Raw genomic sequence first — 27703 nt, 5'->3', positions numbered from 1 at the left:
AGGGGTACTGTATGATTACGAAAAGCTTTTTGATAGAAACGCATTTTTTATTTGGGGGTGAAGATGGGGGCCCCACTGTAGAATCTGATGGGATTAAACTGCTTTTCATTTTTTATTTGAAAAAATGTCGTACGACTCTCGCAATGCTAGATGACGCAACAAATATTAAAAATTTGTACCCAATTTTTCTCCCCAATTTGGAATCGTCAATTGTGTTATTATTAATCCAGGTTCACCGCTGCAACCCCCTGGCAACTCGGGAAACGGCGGATGACATATGTGTCCTCCGAAACGTGTCCCTGCCAAACCGTCTTTTATCGCACTGCGGATCCACAGTGAAGCCATCAGACCTATAGTGCCAGAGGACAACACAGATCTGAATGGCTCCACTGCAGACCCACAGGCAACCTATCAACCACAGGTGCGTGGTGAACCTGCCGACCTAAGCCCTCCTTACCCGGGCGGTGCTCGGCCATTGTGTGCTGCCCCCTGGGAACTCCCAGTCACGGTCGGCAATGACATAGCCTGGATTCGAACCTGCGATCTCCAGGCTATAGGGCGCATCCTGCACTCTATGTGGAGTGCCTTTACTGGATGCTCCACTCGGGAGCCCCTCATGTCTCTTTGTTAACATACTTTCTCTTATTACATACAAAAAACTGTTTACTTTGTGAATTGTTGCACCAGAAATGCAAACTGTGGTATGTTTGTGCTGCTACTGGCCCATCTTAGTACATCTACCCCTTTGTATCAACCATTTTGCATATTACTCTTGAATCACTGAGTTTTCATGTTATGATTGCTGCGGGATTTATGCTAAATGGTGTGTACAATTCACTTACATTTGTTTTGATTTTTCATATGCTTCATCACTGTGTGAAACAGTTTTAATCTAGTACAATGGGAGATAGCATTGTCTATCATTTTGTGTTTATTCCACTTGTCTTTAATATGGCGTAGGACAGGGCATGCTCAGAGAATGATCTATGAAATGGGAACATTAGACAAGACCCCAACTCCTCTTTGCACTTCCGCAGAATCCGCCAACATTTTCTGCATTCCGGAATTTCTTTTGACCCCACTGGTTTTGGCTTCAAAGTTCATTATATTTTATGACCCATGGTAATAGTTTAAGAAGCCTGTAATCCAAACAGTATGGAAACAACCCCAAGGAATTGGATTCTGACTTCAAGCCATGTGCTTTTTAGGCCTGTCATAAAAACAGAAGAGAGGAACGGAAAGTCTTTAAATAAATCCCTCTATGGACATATTTCCGATAGAGATGGGTCTAGGTGCAGGAGAAAGGGAGGGGGGATCTTTATCTTTTTCCTCCGCTGAAAATAAGATGTTCAATAATATTGATAATGCAATTATGTAAAAAACAAATACGGTTATTTTGATGCATTGACATCAACATCCCAACACAATGAGATTCCCATGGCAAACATTGCGGTAACTTTAAAAATGTTGCAAACCAACAGAAACAGCTTTGTTTTTCACAACAGCAGTGTGGAGCTTTGTTTTGGGGCAGCAGTGTGGAGTAGTGGTTAGGGCTCTGGACTCTTGACCAGGGGGTTGTGGGTTCAATCCCAGGTGGGGGACACTGCTGCTGTACCCTTGAGCAAGGTACTTTACCTAGATTGCTCCAGTAAAAACCCAGCTGTATAAATGGGTAATTGTATGTAAAAATAATGTGTAAAAAAAAAAAAAAAAATGTAATTGTATGTAAAAATAATGTGATATCTTGTAACAATTGTAAGTCGCCCTGGATAAGGGCGCCTGCTAAGAAATAAATAATAATAATAATAATAATAATAATAATAATAATAATAATAATAATAATAATAATAATAATAATAATAATAACAACTACTGTAGACCATCGAAAAGACAAAATTAGGTTATGATTGTCTAAAGAATATGACTCTCTTTGGAAGAATGCTGCATTTTTTTGAAGAAAGCATTTGAGCTGATGTACTTCTATATCAGATACTTTTGCCTTGAAAAAGAAGCGCCTCAGCAAGCAGTAGAGAACAATCACAGGGACTGACTCTGTGGGGTCCTGTGGCTGCATGACGTGCATATTTTAAGATATGTTTTCCTGGAAAGCATTAAGCTTGCTTGTTTACAGAGAGAAAGAACTCTCTGACTGTACTGAAGGATGCCTATCAGGGCTCCCTGCTATGAGATGTTACCTACATCTCCATAGGGAAGCCCAGAAGTCCATCTGCGGGCTCTGCTGATGTTTCTGCAAGTGTTGGGGTTTCCCGGAAGCCATTGTCCTTTCACGAGCAGTGCTGGGGCTTTCTTAGGGTCACCAAAATAAGGTGCATATTCTGAGAAAAACAACAGCCAGGAGGGTTGATTTAAATGAGACATAACAAGGATTCTATGTTAGCATCGCCTCAAAAGGAATTTCCAACCCTTTTCAATTTTCAACCCTTCCCACTTCAAATAACCCCAAATGGCTGTGGTTTTATAGAGAAATTAGGGTTTAGGTTCTTTCCACTAGAATGAATGACACAAACAATCTCAAGTCAAATTCATCTGCATTGAGAAACCTCTTTTTTGTTAAAAGGTTCTTTTTTTTTTTTAAAACCTCTGTGAGTGCTATTGCTGCACTCTTACATTTCAGCTGCCTTATGCCTGCTTTGGCAGTTACTTGTAGTGTACACGTGGGACCTCTTCTAGATGAGCTATCCTGGATGAAAGGAAGTCTAATATACATTTGCAGGACAGTGGTCTATAACAGTATTTAAAAAAACAACAACATTGTTTCAGGTTTATACTGGCTCTTTTCTAAATGTTTTTAACAATGATAGTCAGTGTTAGAGGAGTGTTGTTATATCATGCGCAACCCACTGTAAATCGATGATGGAATGACTGTGTATCTTGCTTCAAACTAAACAAACAGGACGTAGCTTCTGTGGAGTTTCATGTCACCCAATAGTGATTCTAACACCGTGCCTTTGTGATAAACGTGCACTGGGTGGTGTGAATGGGCAGTGTTACATATTTGCATATGTTGCATATCTGAGTCTGGACATACATTAGTCAAATGAACAGACATCTTAGCATCTTACACCACTTAAAGATACAGATGGCATTAAGGATGCATCTTGGATAGCAACACTAGAACCCTACTGGTTCTGTCAGCTTACACATGTGTATAAAAAACAAACTGACTTATAAAGACTTTTTTCATTAAGCATCCCCTGTAAACATTCCCTGTAGTTTGATTATTGGTAACATCCAATAAAAATGGTTGCCAGTGGTCAGACTCAAGTCCTATATGCCAGTGCTGCTGTGAATGTAAGTCAAAGTGACCTGCATATTCAACACAAGGGGTTGAAGGTAGACTGCATGTAGATCCACCACTGTTTACATCATGAAAATAAGACCCCACTGTGCCTTTGCTGTTGATCCAAGAGTATATGCTGATATTTTCTCTCCTCAGACATCCAGCAGTGGAAGACATTCAGTTCGTATTTCAGGCCTCAGCACCATCGACTTCAGAGCTGGGTTTGCAAGGAAGCCTACACTGGACTTCAAAAAGACCCTTAGCAGGCCTGTGCAAGGTTAGATCATTCCTTCAATACTGGATATACCACAATGTAGCCTTTTCCAAACACTGTAAACATTTTTACCTCTTCCATGCACACATCTGTGTACACGTATCTTTAAATTAGCTTAATTTGAATTTGACATTATTAATTTTAACACTTCGTACACATGCTACAATCCGAATACAACTGGACTTTTGAACTTGGTTGGTTTGCATCTTGAATTGCAATTACATTAAAAAAAATGTTGTCTAATTTAGGCAAATCTTTTCTTGAATCTAAACGCCATTTGATCAGTTTAAACATTCATTTATATTGTAAAATAAAACATGCTCCCCAAGTGTCTCTGTGGAATGCACTGTCTGTATTGATCACAGCCTCCCTCTCCCTGTGTAGGAATCCCCACCTTTGTCCTCCTAAACACCACTGGAATCACCCCCCCTGGAAGAGCTGACCGTCTGGAGCTCCTCAGCATCTCGGGCGCAGTCCTCAAGACCATCCCCATCCGCTTATACCCTGAACGCCACCCTTACGGCATCTTGAACATCACCGAGTTCATCCCTCCCAACGAGGCCTTCTTCATGAAGGTGACTGGCTATGACAAAGACGATTTCCTCTTCCAGAGAGTCTCCAGTGTCTCATTCTACAGCATTACCCCAGGTCAGTATTGCTCATTTTACATTAATGCTAGATTCATTTAAATGCCTGGATGTCCTGTAAAAAAACCAAAAAAAAACCAGCATTCTCCCTGATTCCTGATTTCTGATTCTGGGGAGAGAATAGCTGTGTCCTAATTTACTTTCAGTCAACCAAATCACCCCATATTTATTTATGTGTGTATTTATTTATTTTTACACTTTTGTCAATTACAACTATATGGATACAAGACACATCAGCTGCTACCCAGCTTTAATACAGAGCTCAGGGTTAACCTGATCATTTTGTCTTTGTGTATATTTCAACAAAAGTTTATTGTTTTAAGTATTTTCTTACAATAACCGCTTTGTTTAATAAGTTGAAAATACTCGTCAAAAGGTTCTATTCAAATGAGTTACAAGTTAGAACAGCACTTAAAAAATCTCTGGACTAAATACCTCGTTTTACAATCCTCTAGGGCAGTGGTTTCCAACGCTGGTCCTGGGGACCCCCTGTGTCTTTTGGTTTTCATTCCAACTGAGGTCTCAATTACTTAACCCTAATTGAACTAATAATTTGCTTAATTCAACCTTTTTACTTGTTTTCAGCTCTTAAACAGTTGCAGATTTCAAGTTAGCTATAACATATTTAAGTAACTTAAAATCTGCAACTTTTTAGGAGCTGAGAACAATTAAAAAGGTCTAATTCAGCAAATTATTAGTTAATTTAAGGGTCTAGTTAAGTAATTGAGAGCTCAGTTGGAATAAAAACCAGAAGATGCAGGGGGTTCCCAGGACCAGGGATGGGAAGCCCTGCTCTACGGGGCAGGGGACTGATACATTGTGTTAGTTGCATCTGAGAACATCTTAAAACCTAGTTTTAGTCTTTCTGGAGGCAATTTGTTGCAATTGAAACTATCCTGCCGACTATCATTAGTACTGTTCTTACAAACCACTGGATCATTCGCAGTTAGCATGCTATGTTTAGTTTGTTACAATTGACAAACTTAGTTTTACTTGCTTACCCAATTACAAAAAAGGTGGTTACATGCACTTTAAATGCATGGTAGTGACGTGCACCTTAAGTTTAATAACCTGTTTGTGTTCCCAATTGTGAAAAGGTGCTTCTTCCATTTTGATATTCAGTGTTCCTATGTCATGTTGGCAGTGTTTTTATTTTGACTCACAGAGGCCCCGAAGGTGACTATGCCTGCACGGACTCCTGGTTACTACTTACAGGGTGGAGCTCTCTCCTGCTCAGTAGAAAGTCTGATCCCCTTCACATTACGCTTCAGCAGAGGCGGGACTAAACTTGGAATGGATCAGTTCTTCAGGTAGGACTGGAGAGCGTCACGCCTTCTCCTCCCTGTCTCCTACTAGACAGCAAAGATTACTGAACTGACCATAGTGGAGGAACGGGAAAGTGAACTTTGCAGTCTGATGAATATTAGAATTGCAATTCTATTTTTAATGATCTGTGATAATTGCACAATTAAGGTTTCATTTATATCAATGCTTGTAATCATTGTAAGACAACACCATGGCACAGTATCTAATCTTAGCACAGCTGTTATTTTCTGCTAGATTATTGATGATCAAATTTGTTCATTACAGGGAGTCTGCAGATGTCTCCTGGGAGATTGCTCAGGTCACTGTGGAAGATGAAGGGTACTATGAATGTATAGCCATCAACAGTGTGGGCACTGGCCGTGCCCAGACCTATCTGGATGTCTCAGGTAAGGGCAGTCACTAACCGTCATCAAGGGTTAATATAACAATATGTCATTATTATCTTTATCATCCTTTCCTAAAGGTGGCACAAACACCTCACCACCATTAATGGAACTATCATCAGCAGCATACTTATCTACTGCTAGGAATGTCACTGTAACAGAATATATATACACCATCTTACTATGAGTTTTATTTCCTTAATTAATGGGTTACTCTCATGCATGGCTAAAAAATAAGCATTTGTGGGGTCCCCGAGTGGGTCACGTGGTAGAAGCTCAGCTGTCTGGTGCACAGGTTGAGTCATACAGCGCGGGTTTGCGTCCTGGCTATGCAAAGTAGGCTGGTCTTCGCTGGGGACTCCGAAGGGAGCATCGCATTAGCTCTGGTGTTCATGTGGGTTAGGGAGGACTGTTTCTCCTCATCACGCTACAGCAGAGCCTGCTGGCCAGCCGCCCAGTGAGCTCAAAGGCGAACACCTGCAGGGCTGGCCTTTGTCCTCCAGAGGTCGGTAGCTTGAGTTTCTGGGTGTAAAGAGAACCTTTGGGTCTCCTGAGCCATGTGGGGCATTGTTGCGGTGAGGGAAAAAGCGATTGGGCTTTCCAAATTTGCCAGATTTGACCATTTCTTAAACTGGATTTTGTTTATGGCACTATTTGATGACTACTATTAATACATATGTTAGTTTGTTGTATTGTTTTAGCTTCAGTGAACATTTTTAAGCCTACCACACTTAATCACAGAGTAACCGGTTGTGTTCTCCCTTTCCAGTGCTTGAATTTACAGAGTTCAGCGAGCTGATTGTTTTTTAAGTGGTGTTTTAAATCACTGAACCACACCGGACAGAAGGATTCTGGTACCATGACTTTCTCCGCCTTGAAATTAAATTGGAATCTGGCACAGTACTTATCAGCAAGGCATTAATACACTGTCCCCTGATACCGAAAAACAACACATGCCAAATAGCATTCAAAATGTAATTTCACTTTCCTCAAAATATCCTATAAATCACATTTAGCACAAATGGCCTTCATTTACAGACACACCATCTGCAAACAGATTAGAATATAGTTTCGAGATGATGAAATCCTATTGAGCCCTGCAAATAAACACTGCAGTAAGTTTTAGTGGAACATGTAGGTTGTGTTGAAGCAATTGAGATTGATGTGACCATTTCTGTTGGTCTTTTTAGAAGAAAATAACTGATTAACATCAGGTAAATTAATGTAAACGCTGTACATTTGATAATGTGGATACAGCTTGGTTTTCTTTGGAGCAGGACCAGCATTGAGCTCTGTTACTGATGGAAAGGAGCCAGAGTTAGCAGTGTGGTTCCATGCTGTACCCACTGCAGCCCAATCGAAACATACCAGTGAATGCCTGTGGTGAAATCTAGCAAGCCCCATTTAAAACCCACACGTGCATTATGCTAAATGAAACGTAAATGTAGCTCCATAGCCAGTTTAAAATATTAATCTGTATCGAAGCGTTGTGAACTGACTGTAACACAAAAAGACAGCATTTTAAGATATAGCAAATGTTCGGGAAAAAAGGGAAAATACAGTATATTTAAAGGCCACATTTAAAGGTATTTTGAGTATAACTTATTCAAAATCAAAGTTCAGTTATACATGCAAAACTGGTCCCTCTGACCAAGGCAACACACCCTAGATTAACTTAACCAACCAAAACTCATTTAAAAAAAAACAAAACACTCTCTCACTTTCATGACTAATCAACTGCAATCTCAGAATCTCAGGTCCAATGATGTTCAGAGCTTTCTTAGGCAGTGGTTACTTCCTGGGAATGCTGTAATGTTTCTCCTGGGAAATTCCAGGCTGTTATTTACGCGATACCATAAAATAAAAATAATAAAGATCAGTTACAAAAATAGGAACATATTTTAGATTTATAAAAAATTATATATCTAAATGTACATTTGATTCTGTATATGTATCAATTCATAAATAAAACACCCTCATTTTTTAGTATGATGGTCAGAAAAGTCAGTTTTGCTTGGTAACAATATGAAAAATGCCTGAGGGCAATATTAAGAGGAGAAATGAGACTGGTTTGATTTCTTCCCACAAATCAGCAGGTTCATTGTTTTAAATGTCATTGTAGCTCTTGTCTAAAAAATGTTAACTGTAGCTATACATTTCTCCTTTAAGGAGCTGGGATATTATGGAGATTTAAATATAGTTCAGTTTTAAATATATGTTTTTAATCTTTAATTTTTACCTGTTCAATAACTCTTTTTTTAGTGTCTATTTCTCTACAATGTGTCTTACAAATATGTCAGTAATGGCATTCTTGGTTCATTTTGTCTTGTTCATTTCCACTAACAAAGGCCCTGCATTGGCTTGGGAGCTTCTGGTTGGTCGTTGTGAAAGGAAAAAGCACAGAGATTGTGAAGGACCATGGTCACAAGTTCTGTCTGCATTTTCACTTTGTGAAAAATGGCTTCTTCTTTAAAGGCAAAAACAAAAAAAACTAAAACTAAAATGTAAAAATAGATAACTGAAATATATTACATTCTGTTCCGATCTTTGGCATGCACTCAATTAAAATGCCTCCAAATATTTAGGGTTATGCTGAAACAGAACTTGACACAGTAGTGTCCCCTGTAGTGTTTAAACACACATACTTTTGATTTGTTCTCCATTTCAGTTTATATAAATAATTCTGAGGGCAGCAAATCAGCACTATATTGCAGACCTAGGAGAGACACATAGTTTATGAAAACTTTGACATGTCTTATTAAAACAGAGGTCAGCTGGAAGTGTCTTTTCATGTTTTATGTTTCAATTCTTTATTTTTTCAGAAACTGTGCTTAAAGAGATGCTGGTTTGTTACTGTACTAGCTGTGCAGGTAAAGAGCTACTGCCAACCCCAAATTAGGACGAATGGTAATGGTTTAGAAAGGACATGGATGAAAAACTTTTGATTTCTCTTTCAGAGCCTCCCCCTACTATTAAGGTGGCCAGCAATGTGACAGTGACCCCTGGTGACAGAGCAGTGCTGACCTGCCTTACCTCCAGCACGGTGCGATACAACCTGACCTGGCAACGGAACAGTGCAGATGCCGGGGTGAATGAGCCTTCGCGGGTCCGCATCATGAGCAACCTGTCCCTGGAGATCCGCAACGTCAAGCCCTCCGATGTTGGAGAGTACAGCTGCATCGCTGCCAACGAAGGGGGGGCGACTGTCGCTAGGGTATACCTCACAGTTCAAGGTGAGAAGGGTCATGAAGTCTGCCTAGTCCTTGTCAATCAAGGTGACATGGTGTTGTCATCTTTGTCACATGCGCTGCCTACTCTGTCTTCTAGTGCCAGCTATAATGCCAGCTAGCATATAGAAGTTACAGACAAGGCAATACATTACTGTTCATCATAAAACCTTTATCTTCCAGCTAATGTTTTAGGCTAACATCAATACCTCTAACAGGAGAGATCCTCGGCCATGCAAACAGCTGTCACAATAGCCTGAAGACACCTAATTAGCACCTGCAGTGAGTGAGTTCCTAGTCATTAAGTTGCCTTTTGATGTTGGACTGCTGACACAGGAACAAGGATGGACGGTGGGAGCAGGGGATGGGTGCATCCCCTTAATTTTTTATATGGCAGACCCCTTTATCCAAGGCGACTTACAGGTGTTCCAGGGCAGTACAGGGTTACAATGCAAGCTTCATATTTAAATACAGTGTAGTTTATTATTATTATTTTTTATTTCTTAGCAGACGACCTTATCCAGGGCGACTTACAATTGTTACAAGATATCACATTATTTTCTACATACAATTACCCATTTATACAGTTGGGTTTTTACTGGAGCAATCTAGGTAAAGTACCTTGCTCAAGGGTACAGCAGCAGTGTCCCCACCGGGGATTGAACCCATGACCCTCCTGTCAAGAGTCCAGAGCCCTAGCAACTTCTCCACACTGCTGCCCACACTGCTAGTTTACAGTAAGTGTGCCCCCATAATGGACCCTGGTCTGGCCCGCCAGGTCCCCTCTGGCAGCAGCGTGTGTAACAGAGCCCCAAGCTCACCTCCGCAGTCAGGTACTCCAACTGCAAGCCAGCTCTTAATCTCTATTGCAGTGAGGCCAGGTTTGTCACACAGCAGGGCGAGCTGTACACTCTTACACAAAGGAGTTTTCCAAACAAGCCAACAAGCAGAGATAAGGAAGAATCTGACTTTCATTGTAATACATTGGCTTTCCTGCCTTGTCAAAGTAGCTCTGCAAAGTTTAATATAATCAAATACTGTCGCCACCACTTAGAACGGGCGCGTTTGTGTTAACGTGATTCACCCGCAGTAAGCGATGGACAGTATAAACTCCCACACAATAACCTGACACTCAAAATGTCCCCCAATCACTAGTACAGTAAACAAAACAAATACATGTGTATGCGGTTAAAAATCTTTATTAAGACATAATATTTTTTGTTTTTATTAAAACCTATGAATGTAATAAAAAGTAATGCAAGTGCAGAAATGTACAGTACAGAGAGGCTACATTACTGCAAATTGTTTCCAGCAAAGAACTCTGTGATACTCATCAGGACGGTCTTTTTTTGCAAGTATGTCTGATGCAGTCAGTGCTGTTTTTTCAAGCTGTAAACCCGACACTGCGTACAGGGATTAAATAGCCAAGGTACAGTACAGTGGTAATCTCTCAGTAACGATGTGCAAACAGCTAATTGGTCGATCTGTCAAACTTTCACTAGAGTAAAGTGCTGCCTTTTGTATTGAACTCTATGTGAATGGCAAGGTAACAAGGTGAAAACAGCAGATTGGTGGATTAGTAAGAGCGATTATTACAGTAAAGCAGTGCATTTGTTATTTGAATTGATGTGAATGCACATGACGTGATCCAATCCACTGAGTTTGCCGAAATATACGTGTGCTTAACATGGCATAAACAATGCATTTGTTATTGAAATCAATGGGAATGGCAAACGCTATTTGTCCGATATAAACGACTGCCCGCAATAACCCTGGACGGTGTGGATGGTGGATACTGTACATCAATCAGATCATTAGTAAAGTTTAACAGGGTCCAAGTGGGATAGCTTTTCAACTTTAGGACCTTGGTGTTTTTTAGAAATTCCATCACGTGCTGTGTATGCACTGTGAAATGTAGGCCTTTTTACTTATTTATTAAAGTAAATTGTGTAGACCCGATTAAGTAAGTGTAACTAAAAAGAAGAGAGACACCATGAACAGCACATTGGAATGAACTATATTTACTGGGTAAAAGTGCATTAATTTAAACAAGTATGCGCTTTACAAGCATAGCATTCTTTAAAAACTGGTACACAGTCTCTTCTGCATCAGAAATACATTGGCACAAGTCATCATTTTAAATACATTTAAAGCAAGGTTTTTCAAAGGTGCTGTTCTAATCCATAAAGAACTAACAAAACATGGGGAGCACCTCTGCATTTAAAGCAGAAACAGAACAGTCCCGAAGGGACCTATCATCCTTTTAAACAGTGAAGAAGACCTTCGTATTTCACACACAGGCCCTGAGTGGGTGCTGATTGGATCATAAGGGATTCTTGACAGAGCATTAACCAGAGGGGGTCTAGTACTGTTCAGAGGTCCTCCAGCTCCCATGAACTAGACTTGGTTTCGACTGAGACATCACAACCACTGTACCCAGTCCTGGATTTTAAAACATGATTTTAAAACCATCATACCGTGGATGGCCCTTAAGTGTGTTGAATATGGGTACTATTAACACGCTCAATAAAAAAAATAGTGAAAACTATACATTCTTTATATCACCTACGGTCTCTGCACAGCTGTGTTTCATGTACCAAGTTTTAATGTAGAACTTCTACAAAGGTCCTTTAAACAGCTCTGCCATATAAAATCACTCCACAGCTGCTGTGTTGGAACATAAGACTCATATATTTCCTTTGTATAAATGAGATCTCAAGGATCACAAAAGCTGTGTGCATATTTCAGAATAGTTGAAACAGAGCTGTGTTTTGGCAGGCTTCAAAGCAAAATGAATGCACCCAGGATGCGTTTCACATCCTGAATCAATTCACAATCACTTTGGATTCCCCAGCTGCAGACTATCAGGAATCAATAATGCCTGTTTTAAGCAATACAGAGTAAAAATAAACATAGTTATAAAATAGCTTCTATGTAACCCAATTTATTGCTAATCTGTTTTTACACAGTGTCAGACTAATCACAGCCATATTTAGAAAAATTGCAAAGTGTGACCAGATGCAAATAGAGATTCCAAAAAATAGAACATAAATGGGAAGGTTACAGGAGATTATCTTACTTTATTTAGCAATCATTTATGTAAGTATACCAGACAAATAGCCTATTTGGAGTAATTCTAACGTTTTAGGCACAAGTCATTACCTCAATACCATGCTTTCACGCTGTGAAACAAGTTGGTTTCTCCATTGCATCATTGCTTGTACAATTTAGAATCTACACTGAATGGCCTAGAAAATAGAGAAGGACCTAACTAGCCAATAATACAAAGCTCAAGATGCACGGTTTTTGTTGAAGATTTCTATGATTTGAGCATATATTACACATCCATTGCTTGTCAACTTTGCACACGTCTTAAGACTTGATACATCATGAACTTCTTGAAAACTGGAGTTGGGTTTTCCTGTGGTGGTTTTCAACAATTGCTGCCATTCCAGAACAACGCAGAGCCTGGGAGGTACATTCAAAGACTGGGCGCATTATTGCACAAATTGAATTTTATTGTATAGAACTGGTTTGAGCCTGACTGAAATACAACAATGCCGTCTTGGTGTTTCACTGCAGAACCCCCACAAGTTAGCGTGGAACCCAGGAATCAGACTTTCATTGCCGGGCAGGAGGTTCAGATTCGCTGCTCTGCGAGAGGCTACCCAACACCGCAGATCGTGTGGACACACAACGACATGTTTATCATGGGTTCCATCAGGTAATTCTCAATGCCAAAAGTGCAGCGTTTGCTCATTCCTTTACATTACTTACTTAATCAGGTCCCACTGTGTAATTATTCAGCTAAACACAGCTGCACTTCCACCAGTGCTCAGGCATAACTTTAACTATTTTATCATCTGCCTTATAACTTTCGACTATTTCGCCAGGTTATATTGCCGTGTGATCCTGGGACAACCACTTGTTAATGAGTATCAAGCAGAAACCCACTTAGTATGGGATACTGAATCTAAGTTAAATATTGTTACAATATAGGGGCTCTCGAGTGATGCATCCGGTAAAGGCGCTCTGCATGGAGTGCAGGTTGCGCTCTATAGCCTGGACGTCGCCGGTTCGAGTCCAAGCTATTCCACAGCCCACCGTGGACAGAAGCTCCCAGGGGGCGGCGCACAATTGACCGAGCGTCGCCCGGGGGGAAGGGGTTTAGGTCGGCCAGGGTGTCCTCGGCTTACACCAGCGACCCCTATAGTCTGGCCGGGCGTCTGCGGGCTTTCCTGTAAGCTGCCCGAGAACTGCATTGTCCTCCGACGCTGTAGCTCTTGGGTGGCTGCATGGTGAGTCCGCAGTGTGAAAAAAAGCGGTCGGCTGATGGCACACGCTTCAGAGGACAGCGTGTGTTTGTCTTCGCCCTCCCAAGTCAGCGCAGGGGTGGTAGCAGTGAGCTGAGCCTAACAATAATTGGCCATTCCAAATTGGGAGAAAATAATAAAAATAATTGGCAATGACTAAATTAAAAAAAAAACAAACAAACAATATATTTACAAGTATTTACAATATAAATACTTGTAAATCACATCTTTTGCTGCAAAAGTATTGAATTTTTTTTTTAAGGCACCGGCTGATCCCAGATGGCACCCTGATCATCGGTGACACGGTTCAGAGACATTCAGGGGTCTACAGCTGTCTGGCTAGTAATCCTGCTGGCACAGACAGACAGACCTCCATTCTCACTTACATTGGTGAGTATGGAAGAGGCAAATGTGCATTAGAATTTCACACAAGAGTGTGCTGCCTCTGTGCTCCAGTGATGTGCATTCAGTCAGGGTTCTAATGGGATGATTCATTATATGGATGTTTAAATATATCTGTGAACTACTGTGTCTAGACGGTACACCGTGACAGAATGAAGGAACCTCCACCTTAAAAATTATGATTATGTACATCTTATTTTTCCATAAGTGTTGTCTAGTACACATAAAACAATATCTGACAAAAAATGACAAGAGAAACATGTCCTGCTCTTCCTTAAACTAAAGATGATTTAAAAAAAAGTGCAAATGAGCAGTCGACCCTGTGGTGTAACGGCAGCATTCAATTAAATTCCCTTTCTTTTTTAATTCAATGTCAGAAGCCCCAAAGGTTACTGTAGTCCAGAAGGAAATTCTGATTGGACTGGGGGACACCACTGTCATGGAGTGCAAAGCCACCGGGATCCCGGATCCTGAAGTACAATGGTATAAAGGTAAGAATGTTTCATTCAGCTCAACTGGGGCATTATCACTTTTGTTCATAAGTATTGCATCATGTTTTCTACTCGGTGGATTAGTTTGCTTAAGAAGAATCACCTACGAATTACTTTAGGAGAAATTGTTAGGTCTATTCATATGCCATTTAAATCAGTTTATTCTTACATAAGCTGTCCAGCTTGAGTAAAAACATATATTTTCAATTATTCTGCTTTATTGGTAGTGTTTAAGATTAAACAGCAAGTTTTTGTTTCGTAGGAGACCTACAGCTGAGGCCCTCAGAATTTGTGAGCATCGACAGTCTGCACGGAATCTTGAGGATCAAAGAAACACAGGATGTGGATGCGGGAGACTATACCTGTGTGGCCATCAATGATGCCGGGAGGGCTAGAGGAAAAGTCACCTTAGATGTTGGCTGTAAGTTAAGGAGTTAAAGTTGTGTGTGTTTTAATTACAATGACAGACAGGTGGTCTACTTTACAAATGGCTTTCAATAGAGACTGTATTTTGAAATGTATCTGCTAGATAAATAGACAAGCATTAATGGATTTACCTTCTCCTTCTCAGCTGCCCCAGAATTTACACAGGAACCAGTAGACGTCTCTGCTGACATTGGCTCCAACATAAGCCTGAAGTGCCAGGCCCAGGGATACCCTCAACCCAGGATCAAGTGGAGACGGCTGGACAATGCTTCCCTCTTCTCCAGGCCCTTGGCTGTCAGTTCAGTCAGCCAGAAGAGGACAGGGAGCCTGGTCATTAACAGTATGTCTTCACTGAAAGTTGTTGTGTTGTAAATGTGTTACATGGTTTATGTTGCTTTTATAGTTTGCGGTTTTACCTGGAGAAACAATAAGCCAACTATATAAGAGGATATCAGCATGAGTCTGCTCATCATGACAGGGGCATCTGTCCAGTCCGCCAAGACAGGCTCTGCCGACTCCAGCTGTGGATTCATCCAGCAATGTTCTATTTTATCAGTTGTTCTTTTGCTCTCACTATAACACTGAGGTTTATGCTTTAATTTATCATAGACCTTTGGATAGATGACGAGACTACATACATCTGCGAAGCTGAGAACCAGTTTGGGAGGATCCAAAAACAGGCCACAGTTACAGTCACTGGACTTGGTAAGAATCCTTCCTGGCCATATGAACTAGAAATCACACCATCTTATCAGCTTAAAAATATGCAATGCTTCACCTGTCTGATCACTTAGATCTTTTCTGCTCTATTTGACACACTGATAGCATTGGCTACAGCTCTATCTATGTAGCTAAATCTGCCCTCCCAGCTATTTGGTTACTCACCAAATAGAAAAAATTCTTAGTAACATGGGCTGCAGTCTAAGTTGTATACGGTAGAAATGATAGAAAAAATACAATGCATTGACTCGATGTCTGAATCATGCAGCAAATGCATTGAATCATGATACTGAAAAAGATTCAGGTTTGAATTCCCTGGCACTGTATGAGCGTAGAGAGAATGTCAGAATGATGTAAAGGGAAAAATCAAAGGCACAGGCAGAAATGAAAGATCTTCCCAGACAGATGTGCTTGAGGTTTCAGATTGTTATTTCTTTGTCTGAACCAATTTAGATTCAATATATTTAATTTATAATATTGCATTAGTCGTATGCGTTTAATGTAGAAATTTGCTGATTTGTATATATTTTTTAAATAGATTTTTGTCTTTTGTTTACAAGTCTATACTAACTCTAAACATATAACTGATCAGGGACATTTCAAAGAACCCTAGACAAAGATGTGTTTGGCAAGCAGCCTCCCCCAGGTGAGGGGATGTTCCTAATCGGAACTTGTCATTGTGAAGGATGTGGAAACCAGATGGAGCTCCAAACAGCGTCATAAAACACAGTGCTGGAAAACAAACCCTGAGGGAGTGATCCACAGGCAGGGAGATCGAGAAAGAACGCGTGGGAGTGAGGGGGCATGTTATCCCGCCGTATTTCAACTCCAGCAACCAGGGAGACACCAGGCTATGGGGGGTGGAGGTGCTATTTAAATTGAAGTAAAGGCAATGACCTTCCATTGACCCCCCTGTCCACACACGCCTATTCCAGTAAATCTGCTATCAAGTTAAACTGCTGACAGAGAGGAGCATGTTGTACGTGTTATTTGTTCTCTAAAATGTGTACTTTTTGAATTTCCATATGTCGTTAACTGACCTTGCTTACAAAGTCAAGGGCTTTCAAGTCCATGTCCAGATCTAAAGTAGCCAAAAGTTAATTTCAAGTTAAAGCTGTAAACTACATGGACTTCAGTGTTTAGAATTCCAGTGTTGTCTTGAATGCATCTCTGTTGTGCTTGGAAAACCACTCACGTTAGAAGGACAGAATAAGGGGGTCCCATTTAATCTATTTTAATTGCTCTATGTGTGGCTTTCTCATTATGTTATGTCCATTCCACTGGTGACCTAAAGTAATGTGGGGTGAACCTTTCTACAGATTAGCTGAATGTGAGGTATAAAGTCTAGTCTGTGTGGTGTGTCCACAGTGACCCCTGTGATTGGAATCAGCCCAGCGGTGGTGAACGTCATTGAGGGACAGCAGGTCACCCTGCCCTGTGTGCTGTTGTCTGGAAAACCACTGCCAGAGAGACGGTGGCTCAGGAACGATGGGGTGGTAAGGAGAGAGGATATTAATAAGAAACTTGTATGAAATTCACATATTTTAACGAAATATTATAATAAAATACAGTTATTATTATTATTATTATTATTATTATTATTATTATTATTATTATTATTATTATTGTTGTTTTTATTATTATTATTATTATTATTATTTTATTCCATGGACTGATTGAATGATTAATTTCATGAAGTTAATTCTGTGAGGGTTTTATTTCGAAAGGGTTATTTGATATTCTAAACGATCCTCCACCCAACCATGTTTGGGACTCCTCTCTCTCCAGCTGAGCCCCAGCCCCTACCTGACAATCCGCCGAGACGGGAGTTTGCACATAGAGCGGGTCAGGCTGCAGGATGGGGGGGAGTACACCTGCGTGGCCCGCAATGTGGCAGGAACCAGTAACCGGACCACCAGCGTCAAGATCTTTGGTACGTCCCACTGGCTTACTCAACTGATCCCCAATGGAAAGCAGAAGGGTTGGCTGTTTTCAAGAAGTAGAATTTTGTTTTTTGAGGTGTATGTCAGGTATTTCATTCAAATTCAACCAGCTAAAGGATTTTTCCTTGTCATTACTACTTATATGAACAGTTGCTGTAGATATAAATTGCATTGCATATACTTAGCTGCCTAACATGTGCTGTATTGGCCCAAGCTGATATTTCATGCTCAACAAAGAGCTAAAGAATAATACAGTGGCGCTCAAAGGATGCGCAGGTCAAGAGTGATTAACTTTTGCCTGATATTTACTGTGCAAGCCAGCTCCAGTTCACTCATTTATTCTGGCACAGGTTAAGTGACTGTTGCAGGTCAGCTTGGATCTAAATTCAGATGTAAACAAGTCAAAAATAAGGACGGTGAACTTTCCCAACCATGCAGTGTGTATAAAGTTGAAGCACAGTTAAAACTCTATTCTTAAAAATAACTCCCAAGTTCTCCAGCACTAATGGCTTCTGCAGATTACTGTATGATTATTAGTAAAACATAGATACAGAGATGGGAGAGTGAGAGGGAGGGCGGGGGGATGAAGTGGAATGAGAGCCAAGTGCTGTCTCAGCTATTTAAGAGCCACATAAACATGCTGAACGTGAGATGAAATGAATTGGGAGTGCGTTTTCAAACAAAACCACCATGTCCTAATAAAAGTGAAATTTAGCAGATTCTTAAAGCACTCAGAACGGAAATATTCGTGACCAAAGAACACTTCTTCTGCAGTCTCAAACGAATGGGAAGATTTTTGTAAATTCTTTCAATATATTTTTAGATTTCTCATTTGTTGTATGTTTTCATATTTTAGTTCTTCCAACAATGCAGCATGGCCCCCAGGTATTCAGCACCATCGAAGGGGTCCCAATAACATTACCCTGCAGAGCAAGTGGAGTGCCCAAACCTGACATTACCTGGTCCAAGGTAAAAGCTAATTAAAATACAATAAATATACAGTCACATGATAACTGTAATAGTAAACTTTCTGGTATAAGAATAACACCTAATATACTGGTGCATAGCAGCATTCAGATCTGCCACAAACCTAAGACTTTTATTACACAATATTTTGATTACATCAGTTGTATCCTCTCACTCCACACCTAGTTATAAAGGTGGGCTCAGCTGGCCTACTGAACTAAATTATAGGTTGAATTGCAAATGTATACTGTTTAACAAGCAATGCTGTTGAGCACCATCCACATACCAGAGCTCTTACTCATAGTCTGAGCCCCCTGCAACTAAAAAAAAATGTGAAAGAAACCCCCCTCAAGACTTGAATTTTCACCACAAAGCCTTTCATAAAAATTATTTCAAGGTCTAATGATATAGGAGTGACTTGAGAAGCGACACGAGATTACAGAGCACACCCAGTCATTGCTGTGTGCAAATGTATTACTGTCAGAAACAGCTCTGGGATATCAAAGAGTTTCAGGGACTGACATCTCTCTAATTGTTGGGAGCAGTGCCTGAGTTGCTGGGTCAGACAGGCCAGGGTATAATTTTAGTGCTATCCTGTCCAATGAATGGAAAATCCCTACATTACCTAATATGTCCTTTAATAGGCATTAATCCTTCATACAATGAAAGTCCAATAAAAAAAACCCTGGTGCAGTAAATCTGTTAGACTCAGTAAGACTTGTTTCTTTTTTCTTTCATGCTAAACCTTTGTAACTGTTACTTTTACAAATTCACACTATTAAACTGAACGGGACATCTGAGGCAAATTAAATCTAAGACTTTAAGTTCAGCAACAGCTGGTGGATAGCTATGGAGCTTAATTTGGCACTATTTATCTTTGAACACTGATTTGGCTGTTTATTCTACCACCAGAATTCCAACCCTCCCTTTTTTTTATCTGCGATTCCTTTATTTATGTAAAACATGTAACAATCATTCTTGATCAAGTGGGTATCCAGATATCATATTTAACTTATTAAACATTTAATATTGAATGCAGCATGCAGCCCAGGCTTCTACTGTATGTTTCATTATAAATAAGGAATAGCCAAGATGCTTGTGAGATTTCAGACTTGTATTTCTTTATTTGAAACATATCTGTATTATTATTATTTATTTCTTAGCAGACGCCCTTATCCAGGGCGACTTACAATTGTTACAAGATATCACATTATTTCACATTATACAGATATCACATTATTTTACATACAATTACCCATTTATACAGTTGGGTTTTTATTGGAGCAATCTAGATAAAGTACCTTGCTCAAGGGTACAACAGCAGTGTCCCCCACTGGGGATTGAACCCACAACCCTCCGGTCAAGAGTCCAGAGCCCTAACCACTACTCCACACTGCTGCTCGTAATGTCTTATTGGGTGAAGAAACATCTTGAATGGGAGTGGTATGTATTTTATTTTGTGACAAAGAGACTTCTGGATAAAATGCCAGCCAAAGTTAAAATAATCTAAATGAAAGCAAATAAATACCTCAGCAATGACTACGATGCTCACCTGTCATTGTTTAAACCTGCATAGGGACCCCTGGTTACCAGTAGACATTTACCAAAGTAGTCATCAGATTCATCCATGTACCGCACTCTGCCATTATGTGTTGTTCTCTAGAAGGGTCAGCTAATAGACCTCAGCGGCAGTTCCTTCTCACTGGTCCCTGATGGTAGTCTTCACATTGCCTCACCCACTGGGGAAGAAACGGGTGAATTTCTGTGCACAGCTACCAATGCCGCTGGCTACACATCCAGAAAAGTACAGTTAACTGTTTATGGTAAGTGAATACTTCTTACATACAGAGAGCTTTAGACCGGGTTATGGTCATTTTTGAAATCTGTATACACCCACTCTTTGTTTCTTGTATTGTAGTGAAACCGAGGGTCTCTGGCCCTGGCAGGGAAGGTCAGGGGGGAGGAAGGTCAGGAGGAGGCATGGTGGAGATCTCGGTCACAGCAGGGGAGGACATCACTCTGCCCTGTGAGGTCCAGAGCATCCCTCCACCCATAATCACCTGGGCCAAGGACCTGCAACTCATCTCCCCTTTCTCACCTAGGCAAGTACCCAACATAATAGACAGCACACTGAAAAAACTGCTGAAACCATTTTTGTGATGAATCGACATTTGGCAACTCTTACTTTGTCACCAGGCTTTCCAAGTACAGATTTTGAAATTATTTGCCAAATCAAGTCCATATGTTTGAATGGAGGTCAGTCTGGAATCAGACCTGATGTAGCTTTCCAAAATGTATTTGAACAGCCCACTGTCATAGTGGTTGGTTTGGCATTGGAAGGTCTTTTGTCATTGGATTGGTCGTTTGCATTGTCTTAATTGAAAAGTAAAATGGCAAAAATTACCATTGAAGAAATAGCTATTTGAGAATAGACAACATAGAACAAATAAATACACTCTGAAGACAAAAATAGTACTGCAGTGGGTTGCTGTTTCATTCTGTGTTTAGTCAGAACAGACTGCATCTGCTATTGAACATATGGTTGCAGTTGTAAGAACTGTGAATCTAATTTAAAGTGAAATATACCTTGTTTTTCCACTGACAGTAGACATGAACAGTAAAGCTTTAATTGCTAACCAGTTAATTTTAAATGCCCTTCATTCTAAATGTCTAAATTAAGTATCTACAGTATGTATATATTTTTTCTTGCAGGCACACCCTGCTCCCTTCTGGGTCGATGAAGATTATTGAGACGCGAGTGTCAGACAGCGGGATGTATTTGTGTGTTGCCACAAACATAGCTGGCAACATTACTCAGGCAGTGAAACTCAATGTAAATGGTAAGGGTTTTTGTTTTTAAATACTCCCATGTTTTTTTCTTGTTATCCTCTGAACTTCATAGCCTACAAAAACTTGTTCTGCATAACAGCCCTTTTCACTGTTTCTTTTTAATTATTATTATTATTTGTTTATTTAGCAGACGCCTTTATCAAAGGCGACTTATAGAGACTAGGGTGTGCGAACTATGCATCAGCTGCAGAGTCACTTACAATTACGTCTCACCTTAAAGACGGAGCACAAGGAGGTTAAGTGACTTGCTCAAGGTCACACAATGAGTCAGTGGTTGAGGTGGGATTTGAACCGGGGACCTCCTGGTTACAAGCCCTTTTTCTTTAACCACTGGACCACACATGTATTCAAATCAAGCTTTTCCTTCTAAAGCATCAGTTCAGTCTCGTTTTCAAAGCAGTGTCACCTACAGAAGCATTGATTTACAAGAGTTAAAAACTCAACTGGGTTTCAAACAGCACATGCAAAGAGTTAGATGACACTAAAGAAGTTTAAAACAAAAGTATGGAACATTACAGATCACTACAATTATTAGTGTTGGTCCTATTTGTATTATATATCAGTTTGCCATTGTACCAAACGACATAGCTATCTGAGTCCAGTATAAGGGGAACCCAACAGGGCGTCAACATAGTGTTGGGTAATGGGACAGAGGGGGCTCCCAGGATTGATGCCTCTGTACTGGAACAATTAACTCTGGACAAACTGCTTCCAATAGACAATTTTGTTAGCTTGGGCTGCCTAATAGTAGCACTTTGTTAGCTGGCCTGGCACCAGGTTTTTGTCTGGTGAGTGTGTGTGTGTGTGTGTGTGTGTGTGTGTGTGTAAAGCTGCCAGATTGTGCTTATCATGTGGCCAATTTCCTTTAGTTTCCTGTTAAAAGGCCAGTGGTGATTTTAAAAAAAAATTGAAACGTGGATGAGGGAAGAGAACGTGCATTGCTAAATACTTGCTGCTAATCTCCTTTCAACTTATTCTGCTGGGGACCATGAGTACCTCCAAAATGTATCTGCTCATAAGCCAGTCAGTGCACAAAGACTGGTATGTAAAGCTACTAATACCCTATTCACGCGATCACAATCACAGTTTGAAAACGTCAAGTGCTTTTAAATGTGTGGGTAACTTATCGAATAATATTGTTAATGCTACATACTAGTCTTTGTATATCTTTTTTTTTTTGTATTGAAGCAGGAAACCAAGTCTCAAAAAACATACTCAACATACATATTAAATATGAGCTAAAATGGCAATCTAATGATAGATACACACATACATGGCATATCTATTGACTGTTTATTAACATGTAACTACACTTCAGCAAATGGTTAATTGCATATTAATTAAATGCTTATTTAAGACACTCAAAATAAAACGTTACCAATGTATCTTGTACTATGAATAAGTGTTCTGAAAAAATAACTATCGCACCATTTTTCTTGAAATGATCTACCCAGGAAATTAATCCAAATGCTCCTATACATTCTAAAGTTAATTTCTAGTTTTGTAGCATGAATTTGCGTGTTTCTCTTTTGAAGTTAATTGCTTTGTGAATAGTGAAGTTTAGTTTAGTGGTGAGAGTAAGGCTTGGATTATTTCCCACATTTCTCTCCAAGTTTGACTTTAGGTTATGTGTGGTGCTCCATCCATTTAAAATGATTTATGCCCCACCATTGTTATACTGTTGTGTATTGATTGTATTAAGAAAGTTAAGCATCTGTTTAAAAGCTGAAAAAACCTGTTTGATATAAATTACCTTATGTCTACCGAACCAAGTATTTTAATGCAATATCATGGTCTTTGAACATATTGTTACTGCAGACCCCTATAAACTTGAAAAATAGATTCATGGGGCCGCTAAAAATACCAGAACTGTGACAACACCATGTTGTCTTGTTTCCAAATGCGTTACTGTTACATGGCTTCAAGGATTAATTCAGCCACAGTACATTACTCAGCATGGATTCATTTTAGGAAAAAAAATGTTAGCGCCTAAAGCTTTGATTTCTTTTCAACATTCAGTGCCTCCAAAGATCCAAGCTGGCCCTCGTGTGATCAAAGTCCAAGTTGGGCACACCATTGACATCCCCTGCATTACCCAAGGAGTTCCTCCTCCAGTAGTCAGCTGGTTGAAGGATGGCCTCGCCCTGCTGTTGGATGGATCACAGTTCAGCAATACCCCTGAAGGCACCCTGACCATCTCGGGGGTCACCCTCTCTGATGCCGGGTTCTATAAGTGCATTGCCAGCAACACAGCTGGCCGGGATGAGGCAGAGATCGAGCTGCAGGTTCAAGGTGGGCTTCTTTATTTACATTTCTGTTTCAAATGAAAAAAGTGTAGTTTAGTGGATTTCCACATTGCAAACTATGCATAGTGTTTGCTCAACCAAGCATTTTTAGTTTAATTAAATTAAACCATTTGGAATGTTGATGTTTCACCATCCATAGCAATTGGCACAATGGAAATAGTGAACTGAATGTAAGACAGTTTCATAAGCAGGTAGTACTGATAAAGTGGAAAGTTGTGAAACTTCACATTTGGTTCCTGGGGACCTTGTTTGAGTTAAAAAACATCAAAACGAAATTTTTGCATCACAGTTTCTTTATAAGCTAGTTACATACATAGATATCATAAAGTAACTGCCTTTAACAGGGTGAACAAACAGAGGGATTAGTCTTCAATAGCAGGTTGAAAAATGACAGAATTAAGGTACTGTTTCTGTACTCTTGTACTATAGTTCCTCCAGTTGTTGAAGACCTGGAACCCCCATACAACACCCCATTCCAGGAGAGGGTAGCTAACCAGCGCATTGCATTCCCCTGTCCGGCTAAAGGTAAGTAGGACCTTGAGCAGATGAGACTTGTATATGTATGACAGCTACAAGCTAAACCACTTACAAAACTACTTGTAACAGGTAGGCTTTGGAGCCTTTATACTGATGAAACCATGATGAAGGAACTAACCCATTTTTTTTTTGTTAAAATCTGAGAATAACTGAGAAAAAAGTTAAGTCTCATGTTATACAAGCCTTGGCTGTGACATTCCTTGTAACTTGGTTACTCCATTTTAGGTACCCCAAAGCCCACCATTAAGTGGCTTCGCAATGGGCAGGAGTTGACTGGCAACGAGCCAGGTGTGTCGATCCAGGATGACGACACACTGCTGATCATTGCCTCAGTGTCTCCACATGACAACGGCGAGTATGTCTGTGTGGCCATCAATGACGCTGGCACCACCGAGAGGAAGTACCAGCTCAAAGTGCACGGTGAGCTTGCTGCATGTGACAGCTAATACTTTTACACTTTTCCAAATGTAAATTGCAGAATGCTTCTGTTTACCCAATCAGCATCTTTTAGGTGCACTCAGTGACAGAGCTCTTTGCTAACCCTCTATTTTGACTCACTGCAGTTCCCCCAGATGTGCGTGATAATGAGAAGCCAGACAATGTGTCAGTGGTGGTGAACCAGCCCAGCAGTCTTTTCTGCGACGTGACAGGAACGCCTTCTCCCGTTATCACCTGGTTCAAAGATGGTGTGCCTGTATGTGGTAGTCTTCTGTTTTGATATATATATATATATATATATATATATATATATATATATATATATATATATATATATATATATATAATTTACAGTATTAATCAATCAATATATTGATAATCAAATCAATATTCAGGGATTTGACATACTGAAGGTCAGTATATTATTTGCAGGTTGTTGGAAGCAGTGCTGTTCAAATCCTCCATGAAGGTAAAACCCTGAGACTGCTGAAGGCAACAACGAGAGACACAGGCCGATACAGCTGTAAGGCCATCAACATTGCCGGAAGCTCTGAGAAGCAGTTTAACCTGGACGTACTGGGTAAGTGTACTTGAAGTTCTCAGTTGGAATATTCAGCTGTCTTTTCTCTTTCTTTGATGTCGTCCACAAACAATGCAAAGCAGTGCATTACATCATCAGAATCACCAGACAAATCTAAAACAACAATTTCTGCTAGATATTTAATCATATTGGTGCTAATAGACTGTGTTTCTCTCCTTTACTCAGTTCCACCCAGTATAACTGATTCTGCCTCTACCAGTGAGGTCTCTGTGATCCTGAACCATGAAGCCAGCCTGGAATGTAAGGTCAAAGGAGTCCCGTTCCCCACCATTCAGTGGTACAAGGACAACAAGTGTGTATCTTCTTCTGAGTTTGACATGAATCCCTTTATGTAACTACTGCAGTCAAATAGCATTGTGAAAGTGTTCTGATAGGGATAGGTTCCTTTTAACCCCTATAAAAGCTCACTCCAGTAAATATCCAGTTTTTCCATGCTTCTCCCATGATCAATCTATGCATTTTCCATAGTTACCATGTTAAACTTTGCATCAGAAATCTGTTGTGTTTCTGCAAATCTTTACTGTATTTCTGTTTGAAGAATCCCACATTTCCTATTGCTTCTAGGCCCCCACTGCCTGAGCCCTCACAATGCTGGAATGTAAACACTTCTATAGTTAATTACATTAAAGCCAACATTTAAAAAAAGGCATTTGAAATACTAAAGCTATTTTAAATAACCTGACCTTCAAACAGATTTAAAAAGTTCTGAACCAATCAGTAGTCAGCATTTCACAGTTTGGTTCTTAGATTTCAAAGGTTACCTTGGCCAGTCAGACAAGTCTGATGTTTCAATAGATGAGAAATTAAGAAATGTGAAATAATTAGGAAATGTTTTTGTTCAGACTATTGTTCCTGGGAGACCCCAACGTTGAGGTGTTGAACAAAGGGCAGGTGCTAAAGATCAAGAGCGCTCGTCTGGGTGACCAGGGCCGGTACCAGTGCAGTGTGGCCAACACTGCCGGGAAACAGACCAAGGACTTCAAACTGAACGTCTACGGTAAGTTATAGCTGTCTTCAATTATAGTCCTCCAGCATCCTGACCAACACAAGCTTTGTAAGCCACATGGTTGTAAAAACATTAAGTAGTAAGTTTGAACAATCATTTTCGGATGTATCTCTGATCTTCATTTCTCTCTTAGTGCCCCCCAGTATTAAAGGGGGTAATGTGACCACTGAGCTGTCGGCCCTCCTCAACACCCCAGTGACACTAGAGTGTGAGGCCCGAGGGGTCCCCCTGCCTGCCATCACCTGGTTCAAAGACGGCCGCCCCCTCACCTCCAGTCCCCAGGCTCTGTACGTCGACAGGGGGCAGTTCCTGCAGATCCCTCAGGTGCAGGTGTCTGACGATGGCCGCTACACCTGCCGTGTGACTAGTGTTGCTGGGAATGCTGAGAAGCCCTATGAACTGGATGTATATGGTAACTATCCACTGGAACGAAATTCATATGCAGTGTTAATAAAAGTTAATGCTAATATAGATGTGTGACAGGGTAGCATCATGGAGCAGGCTGTTACCAGCAGGAAAGAGATCCAGAAACAAAAGCTGCAGTTCAAATGCTAAAGCGCACATTTATTAAACACAAAAACAAACACAGGAGCAAACAAATTGGCACAAGGGCAAAAATAGAGATTCAAACAAAACAATACCGTAAACACTCCTGTCAGGCTGGACATTCACTTTCACTGAACAGTTACTAAAAACAAACCAGTTTAACACACAGGTTACACACACCTAACTGCCTCTCCCAGACAAAGGATTTCCCTTCCCTTAACTACATGTGGCCACTCTCCAATTAGCACTCAATGACCTATCAGGGAATGGCCACACCTGTGATTGCTGCCAGGGGCAGATTTAACCCCATCTCTGCCAACCTTACATACTCACACACACACTATTTATAGCAGCAGGCCTTCTGCCCTGCCACAAGATGTCTATTTGTTCCCAGTGGCTCACCTAGTGAAAGTTTTGCCATTTGGAGTGTGAGAAATCAGCACATGGTCTGTTTAAAAGGAAAGATTTCTTAATTGGTAAGGTGTGTTATACAGCAGTGTCTCCTGTTGTTCTGCAGTTCCCCCCACAATTGAAGGAGACTCGGACGCCCCCAAAGAGAAGAAGGTCTTAGTCAGTAACTCGGTGACACTAGAGTGTGAAGCAGGGGGACACCCGCCACCCACGCTGACCTGGCTGAAAGATGGAGCACCGGTCAAGACCAGCGGCAACGTCCGAATACTCAAGCGGGGAAAGAAAATTGAGATCCTGAACGCAGCTGTGTCAGACTCCGGGAGTTACGTGTGTGTGGCAACCAGTGTTGCTGGTGAAAAGGAGATAAAATATAACGTCAATGTTTTAGGCAAGTTATGTCTTTAGAATCTTTGATGGTGATAAAACAGTGATAACAAAGATTAAAACAGACACTCTTAAGTCTGGTACATCTAAAGGTTCAAGTTCAAGCAGATCCTTATCCAAGCCTACGAAAGATGAAGATTTGGATCAAGATTTTGTCTCAGACTGTACTTTATTAATTTTTTTTTTTTTTCTTGCCATGGATAAT

General features: G+C 40.5%; 1 protein-coding gene across 2 annotated transcripts in view; it reads left to right on the top strand.

The window, feature by feature from the left end:
* The window catches only part of LOC117409579 (hemicentin-1), a 92303-nt gene that overhangs the window by 26169 nt on the left and 38431 nt on the right, over positions 1-27703 (top strand). For both annotated transcript variants that reach the window (XM_034015844.3, XM_059031736.1), the window contains exons 7-32: positions 3458-3578; positions 3960-4223; positions 5388-5532; positions 5813-5934; positions 8889-9164; positions 12741-12882; positions 13734-13861; positions 14251-14364; positions 14627-14785; positions 14936-15130; positions 15400-15495; positions 16879-17006; positions 17299-17443; positions 18310-18422; positions 20083-20242; positions 20338-20521; positions 21132-21259; positions 23289-23561; positions 24005-24100; positions 24338-24532; positions 24676-24806; positions 24983-25130; positions 25317-25443; positions 25994-26148; positions 26291-26569; positions 27221-27502. In XM_034015844.3, coding sequence (XP_033871735.3) covers positions 3458-3578; positions 3960-4223; positions 5388-5532; positions 5813-5934; positions 8889-9164; positions 12741-12882; positions 13734-13861; positions 14251-14364; positions 14627-14785; positions 14936-15130; positions 15400-15495; positions 16879-17006; positions 17299-17443; positions 18310-18422; positions 20083-20242; positions 20338-20521; positions 21132-21259; positions 23289-23561; positions 24005-24100; positions 24338-24532; positions 24676-24806; positions 24983-25130; positions 25317-25443; positions 25994-26148; positions 26291-26569; positions 27221-27502 — 4306 coding nt within the window. The remainder of the gene's footprint in view (positions 1-3457; positions 3579-3959; positions 4224-5387; positions 5533-5812; positions 5935-8888; positions 9165-12740; positions 12883-13733; positions 13862-14250; positions 14365-14626; positions 14786-14935; positions 15131-15399; positions 15496-16878; positions 17007-17298; positions 17444-18309; positions 18423-20082; positions 20243-20337; positions 20522-21131; positions 21260-23288; positions 23562-24004; positions 24101-24337; positions 24533-24675; positions 24807-24982; positions 25131-25316; positions 25444-25993; positions 26149-26290; positions 26570-27220; positions 27503-27703) is intronic.

This window comes from Acipenser ruthenus, chromosome 10, assembly GCF_902713425.1.
Source record: "Acipenser ruthenus chromosome 10, fAciRut3.2 maternal haplotype, whole genome shotgun sequence".
In the NCBI taxonomy this organism is placed as follows: Eukaryota; Metazoa; Chordata; class Actinopteri; order Acipenseriformes; family Acipenseridae; genus Acipenser; species Acipenser ruthenus.
This window is presented reverse-complemented; position numbering and strand designations above follow the sequence as displayed.